We start from the raw sequence: 12,175 nt of genomic DNA, 5'->3' as shown, positions 1-12,175 counted from the left end.
TCCCCTAGGCCAGGCTTTGGTGGGTGACAAATAACTTGTAAGAGAGTTACTGACCTGAGTGCCCCAAGCAACCATTGTCACATCACTTCCCGTCTGCAGCACCTCAGCTTGAGACAGTGGAATGTTGTAGGGCTCTATAGGAACTTGTTCCACTGAAAAAAGAGAAAGAGGGGAGAATAAGTATTAGATTCCTTTATTAGTCAATATTATCCCATAAAAACATACACTAAAATCTTTCTTCACTGTTGAAGCCATCTAAAATAATAGACTAAAATTACACTGAGTATGTTACTGGTGCCCAGTGACAGGATGAAGAGCAATGACCATAAACAAAAACAGAAAAAGCTTCACCTCAATATGAGGAAGAACTTTATGTTGAGGGTGGCAGAGCACTGAACACCCCACAACATAGGGAGGTTGTGGGGTCTCCCTCTCTGGAGAAATTCAAAACCCACATATATGTGTTCCTGTGTCACCTGCTCTAGGTCACCCTGCCTTGGCAGAGGGGTTGGACTGGATGATCTCCAGAGGTCCCTTCCATCCCTAACAATTGTGTGATTTTATTAGCATTAGACCAAAATAACTGAGTATTAGCATTCATTTCAAAGGTTTAGCTGCAATTCAAATTATTTTTAATTAGACTGTTACAAATATGTTCAGTGTAGAGTTTAATTTGTTATATACCACAACAAGATTATGCATATATACACATGCAAAAGATAGTAATAAGTTCTGGTGTACACCAAGTCAAAATGTCAGCATCAGATTTGGAAATGGACACTGCTATAGTTGATAAAAAAATTCTCAAGTAACCACTAATTGATCAGAATTCTTGATTATTCTAGTAATCATCAGAAGAGTCAGGAAATTATACTTTAATACTCAGACAAGAAGGATCATCTGTGCCAGCATCCTCCTGATGCCCCAAGTATGGTGCTCTGAAGTTTTATATGTAAACTGAAGTAAAAAGTTTTCAGAACCTACATAGGGAATGTCAGCAAGAACTTCTGATTATAGCAGTTTTAAGTAAGTCTAAATATTTTTCCTTTACAAAATGTTACCTAGTCACCAAAAATACACCAAAAGAGAGAAGGCAAGAATTAGGCATCTTGTCTTCTCCTAAGACATTTAACATACCTCCATTCAAGACTCATTTACTAGTTTTCAGCTGGAAAAATGTTAGGTCAGTTGTACTAGTTTTGAATCAGTGCTCCAATGCACTACACATTGACTGGTTTAATGACTATGACTAAAGACATCCATATAACAGATTTTAAAAGAAATACTGGCTTTGATCTGAAGATGAACTTGTCTATGTACCAGCAAGTCATATCATACTTTTTGAAACATATTCTAGTGATAAGTAGAAAAAAAATCTTCTAAATACACAGAAACAATTTATAAGAAAAACATGCTGCCTTTTTTTCTTGACTTGTTTCACAGCTTATAAAATACTTATTGAGTCCCTGCTGAACAAAATAGCTTCTTGAAGTAACAATAAAGAATCTCTCTGAGTCATACCAGTAGTGAAGTGGTTCATATTTTTCCTTCACTGTTATGGCAAATCCAACACAAGCAGAATGACCTAGGTTTCTTCCTGGCTCACAAGTTCCAAATGTAACTTCAAAAAATGAAGTAGGAAGTAATTTTCAATCCTGGCAGACAATTTCCTTTTTTTCTTGTTGATAATGATCTATAAATACCACATATATCACAGAATCAGAGAATGGCTGAGGTAGGAAGTGACCTCTGGAGATCACCTAGTCCAAAGATCCTGTTCTGTAATAATTGTTTGAATAAGTGGCTAGAAAAATATAGGACTGGGAAAGCAAGGGAAAGAAATGCACATCCAGCAGTTGCTCACTGCACATTAGTGGCAGACCAGGTTTCTATGAATTTTGCACATTGTACAACCCCCAGGCAACAGAAAGAGATCCTGAAAGATAATGAAATCCACAACTATACTAATTGGCATTGCATGACTCTCTTTGTCATGAAATGGTCACCTACATGAAACCTGGAGAACAAGAAACTTAAAAACATACCACAGGACCTTTGACTGGAAACCCAGGATATTGACATGAATTAGGTTTTGAAGGGAGTGGGATGAGCCAGAGGAAGAACTAGAAGGTGTACACGATACAGAATTAAAAGCTTTTTCTCTGTGCAATGGTTTAATCCACTTAGGGAAATGAAATATAACATACAATTACACAAATTAATTTCTCACTGTAGCTGAACTATTCTGCACTAAAATGTCCATTAAATGAGCTCATCCATCATACTTGACAATTTTAAATGGAAAATTCAGCTTGTCAAAAATTTATAGAAAAGTCCAATTTGGAAGGATTTTTCTTGATTGCTTTGCAAAAACACCTCTCCCAAGTAATACAGATGAAAAATAGCATATGAAATTATTCTATTAATATTCTTTCATAATAATTACCTAATTCAGGATAACAAGGTTTACATACAAAGCAGCCTGTTCATCTATTACTAAAGAAATAAAGTATTTTAAACCAAATGTTTCAAACACAGATTTCAAATACAGCAATTAACAAAAAGTTGTAATTATCAGTGAAAAAGGGCCAGGGCAATTTTAAGAGGTTACAACATCTGTTGCATTTTCTAAAGGAGCAGTCTGAACAGCAGAAAGAAAATACATGTTTTCTCATCTTACCTGCCTTGTCTCTATAACAACCACTGATGCAAGTTATATTTATTTCTACACCGCCAATGTCATATATAGTACAATTAAATGAAACTGAAAAGGTCAAAAAACATCAGAGTAGGTTCTCCACAAGATGTCTAAACCTGATAATGTCAAGGTGACTCATCTTCTCCTTTGATGCATAACCACTATGTTCTCTTGACACTGCACAGGCTGTTAACACTTTTTATAAATCAAAGCCTCCTTTTCCTTTTTAATTCAGATATTTTCTTAGTATTTCTGACATTTAGGGGGACATCACTACGGCACTTTCAATAACATTATGATCTCGTAAGTTAAATAGCAACAGAATTCTTTCTTTGCACGTGTACTTGCATATTTAACTCTAGATTTTTACTCAGAAAGGTTTACATTTCTTTGATTCTTCCTAATATAATTGAAGGAAAATTAACATACACAATATTTCTGATAAACACTTGTAAGGTTATGTGAAAGAAGAAGGCATTTGCTCCTTGAAGGGTGTCTAGAAAAGGATCTTTACAATGTAAAAGGGGATAACAGGAAGAGAGAAAAGCCATGAGGAAGGACACACAGTGAGACAGACCTTACCACAAAGACTGAGAGTTGCAGTTACAAGAACCAAACCTGTTCAGTCCCACTTATTGATAAGGGTATGGGGAATATGTGAGTGTTTCTTTCAGTACACTGGTAGTAAAACTATCTCATGGGATGATAAAGAAAAAGGAGAAGCTATAAACAAAATTTGCAGACATATAAGTGAAGACAAATATGACTAAGACAAGAAAAAAACCTTGTCAGGAACACTCAGAGAAGGTTTATAAGTTTTTGGTGGTTGGAATGGAGCAGGAGTGGGATTTTTGTCATTATTTTAGTTTAATTTTTTTGCTTGCTTGTTTTAAACAAAGCATTATTACTTTCAGGCCTCCTGAAGGTAGTAGTAATAATAATAATAATAATAATAATAATAATAATAATAATCTGTCCTGCATAAGGACAGATACCCTGTCTTTTAAAGACTATCCCACCTACAGTTTCTTTTCAACTGTAATTTCAAATATATCAACAACTCTTAACAAAATATCAGAGACAAATATTTAGAGGCCTCAGAGGAAGAAAAAAGTCCATTAGAGGAAAATGACGAGGCTCAAAAGCCTACATTAATTTTACAGACAGAAAATCTTCTTTCTCATTAACATCCTTAACCCCTTAATTTTTCAACTAAGTCCCTACACACCCACTGTAACAGCAGTCACAAAGCTCTCTGAACAAACATGTCTATTCACAAGAAACTAAAGACAAAAAAAAAGCTACGGTAGGGGCATATAATTTCATTATTCAATGACTGAGCCATCATCATGGAAATAAAGAAAATTATTTTCATCTGGAACAATGAGATCCCAAATCTTAGGTGAAGTATTACACCATGCTAAAAAGTGTCCTGGCTTGTAAAATAAGCATGCATTCTATTTTTGCCATCTGTTGGGGGTTAGGCAGTCTTTCTTATCTCTTTCAAGAACAATGACACTGCCAGGAAGATAATCTCCTGCTAATGGGCTATATAATGTCCTGGCTTGTAAAATAAGCATGTATTCTATTTTTGCTATCTGTTGGGGGTTAGGCAGTTTTTCTTATCTCTTTCAAGAACAATGACACTGCCAGGAAGATAATGTCCTGCTAATGGGCTATTGAATTACTCACTGTGGCTGGTAAGATTAGTTACATCATCCCATTGGGAGATGCTCCACCCAGAGTGAGGAGCCAAGCATCCCTGCCACCATAAAACAAGCATTTCTGAGACCACAGACAGCCTTCTTTGCTGGATTTCCCAGAGGAATCAGGAACCAAGGCCCAGCTGCTCCTTCGCCGCATTTTCGGAAGGGATCTACACCCTTCTGCAGATCGCCGCTCCAGGAGGAGCAGCCACCATCTGGCTGGACTACTATCAACACCCTGACTTCTCAGGGTGTCGGGTTTTTCTCACTCTGCCAGTGGTTTTTTTGCTTGTGCTAAATTACATTGTTATTTAGTTTTTTTTTCTTCCTAGTAAAAAACTGTTATTCCCATTCCCATATCTTTGCCTGAGAGCCCTTTTAATTCTGAAATTGTGATAATTCGGAAGGAGGGGGTTTACCTTTTCCATTTCACAGAAGGCTTTTTGCCTTCCTTCACAGACTCCTGTCTTTTCAAACCAAGACAAAAGGAAATTAAAAAAAAAAGATAAATTAAGTAATAGAGGGCAACTGATACCATTCTGTGTTCTTGTTTTGGAAAGCCTGCATGTTCCCAGCCTTCAGAAAACCCTATACTGCTTTGAGACACTCATGGAAAGACACAATAAATACAGACATAGTTGAAGATTACTGTCTAAGACAATTTCTGAATGTGTATGGTTTTCTTTCTCCTGCTAGAAGATTTTTAGAAATTAAGCATTTCAAAGAAATTTTAACTTTGAGAAAATGGTCATGGTGAGGCTCAGTTATTTTGGAAAAATAAAAACTGATCTGGAAACTTATTTTAGTATTTAGAGTTACCACAAGAAAGCAGTTCAAATGCTGCTAAATTTCTACTGGAATTTGATAAAGAATAATACCTCTTAGTTCTACTTCCTCTTTTAACCTTAGGCTGTAAAGCATTCCGCTTCCAAAGATAACTGAACATAAATCAGATGGTCAATGTTCGTTTCTCTTTGCAGTCAAACTTCGAATATTTATTCAGTTTTCACAATTCCTCTAAAAACCCAATCCACAACATAGCTAGAGACCAAACAAGTCAAGACTTCTACTGAAGCATTGTTTTAGCTGTGACTATTAGCATATATGTGCAAAAAAACCCAAACCTTGTTGCCTTATTGGAAAATACCACACACAAATCTTTACAAATCTTTACCTGCAGCTCTGTAAAGTATTTTAGGTTCAAAGAATATGCATGGATTTTTGTCCTCTATGCATGACAGCAGCAATCCTTTGGCCTGCAGAGGACTCCTCGGAATAACAATCTGTAAAAATATTTTTAAGTACTTTAGTTAAAATAGCAATTCTGCTAGAAACTTCCTCAATAATACTTAAAACTAAGAAATTATTAGCTTTAAATAAATCTACATACAGATTGAGCTCTCCTTACAAGTGAATTGACATCAGTGCTACATTATTATAACATACTCCAAATTTTGAATTTTATTTTGTTCACTGATGAGGCTTTAATAGTTCCCCTCTATACAGTGATTTAAATACTAAGGTACTGTGCTCAGATAACGTAGAAGTAACACCTTAACAGTAACATTTGAGGTAAAAGTAACAGAAAAAAGTCAGATTAATATACATATATATATGCATAACCTTGGTAAAATTAAAGTAGATGTACAACAAAAAAAAATGCAGCTGAGTGATCCTCAGTTACTTGGGTAAAGATTCATCAGAACAGACCTTAAAGGTATTCAGACTTAGTCCAGTAAGTTTTGAAGGCTACAAAAGGAAATAGTTCTTTAAAGCTGACTTTCTTTGCTTATGGTGGAAGCTTGAAATTTGTTCATTTTGGAAATAAGTAACCAATAAATACGTTAAACCATTATCAAGCAAAAGAAAAAAAGCCTAAGGCCTCCCCATGTAATACAAATACATGGAAGGAAACAGTATAATCCAATTTCCAATAGAAGAGGTAATTTTGGATGATCTAAGAGAATTTCAGTTATGAAAAGAAAATTACCAAATTATCACAGTTTAAATGAAAATAGAACCCAAGAGTCAATTTCTTTCAAATCACAAGAACCAATTAATTTCCATCCCAGGGACCTCAAAGAGCTGGAACATGCAGCATGAAGTCTACCAGCAAACACTTTTATAGCTGTGAAGTTAGAAGTCACTGAAAACATTAGCTCTAGCACTTGTTTAAAAAAGAATATACATTTTAAACACAGCCATGGCTTCAAAATATATTATTTTGAGAGTAATATCATTTATTTATATAAAAATAATATAAGAGTGAAGACACAACCTAAATCTCCTATTACATGAAATTAACTTGAGAAGTGATTTTTCTCAACAAGGGAGAAGCAGTTTATTAACATTTCACCAAAGTATTTGGTAACAGACACATGAGAAATTACCCATGGATGTCACTAGTACAGCTCCTTAGGAATGAATCGTTTTTAGGACAAACTTTATTTACCTTATTCATTTACAATGTTAAGTCAGAACATGGTGATGAAGACTATTCCAAAGCTGGAAGTCACTACACTACAAAGGATGATACTAAAAAGACCTAGTTCACAAAAACAAACTGAAAAATACATAGAGAAAGTCACATGTTTAAGGACTACATTTTTGTTACAGACTTAGAACTCAGGAGTAGAAATTCAGATGTGAATTTATTATCTACTCAAAAAATTATTAGCATACTATGCAGTTAAGCCCTAAAAAAAAGTAACAACATAACCAAGGAACCGTTACTGCTATTTTAAAAATCACTACTAGAAACTCAAGTGGAATACCTAATGATTCTTTCAACCCTTTGAAAAGAAAATGAATGAAACAGATGTCAAAAGAGCTCCAGATACTGTTAACATTTCTTTGATACTTTGATTTCTTTAGTCTAACAAAACAAAGACTGAAGACAGTGCAAGTGTTTTAGGATATAAATGGGATGGTGAAGGACAGGTAAGTTAAATACACAAGTTAGTCCAGAACAAATTTAGGCTGGAAATGAGAAAGAAAGCTTCTAACCATGAGGGGAGATAGCCGTACAATGGAATGCAGAGAATCAATATTAATGTCTTCCATGTACACCCTCACAACAGTGGACAGAAGTTACACCCATCCAGTATCATTCTCAAACCCCAATAACCTTTGCTTAAGTACCAATGACCACAATCCTTCCCCTGAATAACCAAAGATGAACAGACTCCCCTTGGCTAGAGCTACCCAAACTCTAACTGCCACTTAAGAAAAACATAAAATAAAAAGCCAGAAACCTTTCAGGAAGTTTAATAAGAGGGCTGTTTTGAAAGCCATTCTTTCCAAAGAACAAACGCTACCTTTCTCAGCTTGTAAGACATTGACTTTGCTCCTGTAATATGGAGAAAGTATGCTTAGATATGGGACATTTGAAGATGCAACTGAAACACCAGTTCATTTTAACGTCTTGATTTCTATTTTAAGGGCCAGGGTTATTCATAAATACCTGCAATCTTGAAACATTATGAACTGTACCAACAAACAGCGTGCAAAAAATATTGAAGTTACAACACCCTCTTCACAAAGCAATAATATTCAAAAGATAGAGTCTAAAACACTTCTCTGTGCACAAAATACTAGTAGATTGCTCCATCAGTTCCACAGAATTAATGTGCCTTTATCTTTAACTGATATGACAGATCTTAGTGGTAGCAACCTACTTTAGCATTTTACCCAAGGAAAAGTGAAAGAAAGTGAAAAACCAACACAAAGATCAGAGGTGGGATCAAAGAAATGATATTACATGGAGTGACTAAATAAAATTCTGACTTACTAACTTGTTGATAAGACTAGCCATCAGTCTAGGTAGTTGGTATGAATCAGAAAGAGTATTAATCACCAGAGTGGACCACTAAACCTCATCCCTTGGTTTAGTATATAAAAATTTGAGACTACAAGATCAGCAGAAATCAGCTGGACCCGGAGTCAGTATTTTAACTATCTAAGCTATGTTTTGCTTTCATACAATAATAAACTACTTTAGTTTAAAACAAGCTCTAGAAAACATTTGACTCAATAACCCGGCAAAAGACTTTGTAGATTGCTTTTGTCTATAATCAGGAAATACTTCCAAGTTCAGAAGAGGACCTCAAATGCCAAAAAGAACACTCAAAGACAAGAATGTATCCTATTCCTCAAATATAATGAAATAAAGTGTGAATAATACAGGGTTTTTTATTTAAGAGAAGAACAAGTAGGAGAAATGCCTATGGCCTCCCTGTAGATGAGTAATATCTGAAGCTTTAGAACACCAAAATCATACAGAGACAACAGTATAAACAGCAGATAAACAATGAACATGTGTCTTTAGAACACAAATACTGGTTCTGATAAATCTTCCACATTAATCTACCATGAGTCATTGCTCAACAGACTGGATGCCAACTAACTGTGAGCAGAAGTACAAGCTCACAGACAAAAATTTGGTCGGGAAAAAATGGAGAGCCTGACAAACATTGCTCTCTTGATCTGAGATGACTAGATCCTGCACTTTCCTTCCTCTAGGAAAGTTATCCACCTTAGCACTAGGCATCTTCACTTCAAGGGAAGCCACCATCTCAGGCAGAAAGCTTGCCTGGAGTTCTCACTCAGAGAATCAGCAAGCAGTTGAGTTTGGCAAGGATCTCCAGAGGGTCATCTGGTCCAATGTCCTTGACCAAGCAGAGGCATCCAGATCCAGTTGCCTAGAACCATATGCAGACATATTCTGAGTACCTACAAGAATGGAGACTCTGCAAACTCTCTGGGCAAGCTGCACTTCCTCTTGTTCAGAAAGAGCCTCTGGTGTTCCAGTTTGTGCCTACTGCCCACCACTATCTTTCATATAAATTAATTCAATAATGCACTTAAGAGAGATGCAGAAATGTTAAAAAAAATAAAAGGAAAGTACTATTTATTAAGTGCTAATTTTTAGGTTCTGTTCTATACTGGACACAAAACTATGTAAAATGTATGGCTGTAGTGCACAAAACAGATAAATACAAAATGCTATGTGTACTAAAGATTGCTTCAATAATGGCCATAAATTTTCAAACACTTAACAGAGTTTAAGTTTTCTAATAGTTTTTTAATTAACATATTCAGATATTTTGTTGTGGATTGACACCTACTCTCCTTCTCCTGCCTGCACTCAGACTCATTGTTAGTCAGGTTCCATTATAAAACATTATTAAAAAAAATCTTCATAAAATAAGAGTTATTATACCTTTATTCCTGGACAGTGAGCAAAAAAGGCTTCTGGACTTTGAGAGTGATATAGTGCACCGTGACCCACACAGCCCCACGGTGCTCTAATGGTGAGGTTTCCACAATTGAACAGATCTCCAGAGCGGTAACGATATTTTGCTGCTTCATTAACAATCTGGGAAGATTTATACACAAAAGTAACATTCAGTCCAATACCTCTAGTTGTGCATCAAGACACTTCAATACATGCAATGTAACTACATCATCTGTTCCACGCATAGGACTCAGAGGATGAAATTAGAAGCAAAGGAATACTGTAAATCAGCACAAAGACAAACATTTCCCAAGGCAATAAACCAATAATTTATTGTGTTCAAGTTAGATGCCTAAGCTTCAGGGGTAGCCTTATAACCCAGTTGTTTCACCATTCTATTCTGTCAATCAGCCCAGTCCAGTACTGGACAGTACAGTACAGTACCTGTACTTTGTCCTGTGGACACATGGCCAGCTGCAGCTGTATGCAGAAAGGAGACTGTGTTGAGAAGACACAGACTGTTGACTTTATGGCTGCTAAAGCCAACACAGCCACAAAACCAAAAATTAAAACAAACAGACATCTGCCTCAAACCAGATCTTTAATTTCCATTATTTAATAAGCCTTCAAATTGGACATGGTACAGATTACTGTTTACAGTACAGTACTAGCACTGTTTGCAGTTTATGCCTGTTTACCTAAAGCATGCATAAATATTAGTAATACAGCTGTGGTTATATTTGCAAAAATTACATATTCAAACCAAGTATTAATGCTAACAGAAGAGTAATTTAAACAGTTGTAAGATTTATTTTAACCACTCTCAAATTTATTAGTACTAACCTGATCAAATGCAGGAAAAATGTAATCTGCAAACTGAATTTCTGCAATGGCTGTAGCACCTGTAACAGCAATTCCAATACCAAAGCCAACAATTCCTTGTTCACATAAAGGGGTGTTGAAAACTCTGTCTTTACCTACATAAAAAAAGAAAAAAAAACCCAGACAATTCCTTTAATACAACCAGTTCTAAGCAGAAAATATTGTCCCAGAAATATTTTACTTCTAAACAAGTCACATGCAATTAGACATATGGCTGTTTAGATGAGCTTTTTTAGGTGTAGCAACAATAACCATCCATTACAGGTACAGATACTTTAACTTGCAACAACTCAGAGGAAGAAAATGAGAAACTAAATGAAAGCTAAGAACAGTTTCTGAAACTTAAAACGTTCTTAACATTTGAAGGAAAATTTGCTCTGATGTATTCGCATTTAAACATGCATACCCCCCATGCTTATAGGTAAGTGAACAATACTTACAAGTATTTTTAATAGTTCACAATAAAGGTAAGTGTTGCTTCTTCCATTTTTTTCCAGGCACTGACAAGTAACTGTCCCTGCTCAAAGGCAGGCAGATGTCCAGGGGCACCTGCACAAAAGCACACTGCCTCTTGTCAGCAGTGCCCATTCTCTCCCAAGGTAAAGCCACATTTACATAAGTTGCTTTGTCTCCAAGGAACTGCAGTTCCTGCTACAAATCTAAAACACTTGATTTCATTTCTTTCCCTATGGAAGTGCAAAAGGTTACCTTAGTGCTGACATATTTCTGTGCCACAGCAATTTCAGATCCCAAATATGCATCAATCTAATAGATGGTTGCACACAAAATTGTTCAGTTCATGAAATTAAAAACAAGGAATGGGAGGGAGATGAAACGCCACTACAATATCCTGTATAAGACATATTTACAATATTTGCCAGCAATACTTTTCTGCCAAGGAGTACAGCAGAAAAAATCTCAGTCTGCTATTAAATCTTCCTTTTAGAACATTGGGTAGACAGTAGGTTTCTATAGGAATCCATCATGCATGAAAATGCCAAGACTTCAAATTGGATGGAAAAAATGTGCACAGTGCACACCAGTGGCTATGAAATAAATTAAACAATAACAAAATAACCATGAAACAACTAACCAAAAAACCAGACCAAACTAACAAGTGGGAAAGCTGTTACTAGGAGGACTTCTAATTTCAATATCAACTATAAAAAGGAAAAACTAATAAAAGTTTTCAGAAAGGGATGATTAGGGAAAAACCATTGTCCAAGGCTGTATTTGTAATATACTGAAGGGAGGTATGTTTTACAAATCTTCAAAGGACACATCTTTTACTTCACAGGACACCCAGCACACCACTCTCACCCCCTGTCTCCTGTCCATATGCATGTATGTATGTATACATATCAGTGAATACATTTTTGGCTCTTCCTCTGCTTTCCTTTGTTTCCCTCCACCAGGAATATTCACTTAAAGCAAGCAAGCAAAAAAAAAAAAATCCCATCAAATGTAACTACAGTGTTGATGGGTCAGTGAGGCTACACAAGCCAACAACAAGTTCAAAGAGCTTCCACAATTGCAGAACACACCATGATTTCTCATTCAAGACAGTGGAAACAAAGAGAATCCAAGATTAATTTTTCCCCTAGAGGGACTCTTCACTGTGTAAATTGTTTTCATCCCTGAAGGAGTTGTAAT

General features: G+C 35.8%; 1 protein-coding gene across 2 annotated transcripts in view; it reads right to left on the bottom strand.

Annotated features, from left to right (window-relative positions):
* The window catches only part of BCKDHB (branched chain keto acid dehydrogenase E1 subunit beta), a 104,846-nt gene that overhangs the window by 72,835 nt on the left and 19,836 nt on the right, over positions 1 to 12,175 (bottom strand). For both annotated transcript variants that reach the window (XM_064412523.1, XM_064412524.1), the window contains exons 4-7: positions 10,484 to 10,617; positions 9,626 to 9,781; positions 5,579 to 5,687; positions 55 to 152 (exon numbers count right to left, since the gene is read on the bottom strand). In XM_064412523.1, coding sequence (XP_064268593.1) covers positions 55 to 152; positions 5,579 to 5,687; positions 9,626 to 9,781; positions 10,484 to 10,617 — 497 coding nt within the window. The remainder of the gene's footprint in view (positions 1 to 54; positions 153 to 5,578; positions 5,688 to 9,625; positions 9,782 to 10,483; positions 10,618 to 12,175) is intronic.

The sequence above is a fragment of the Passer domesticus genome, chromosome 3, assembly GCF_036417665.1.
Source record: "Passer domesticus isolate bPasDom1 chromosome 3, bPasDom1.hap1, whole genome shotgun sequence".
Classification (NCBI taxonomy): domain Eukaryota; kingdom Metazoa; phylum Chordata; class Aves; order Passeriformes; family Passeridae; genus Passer; species Passer domesticus.
Note: the sequence above shows the minus strand (reverse complement) of the source record. Positions and strands in the feature narration are given on the sequence as shown.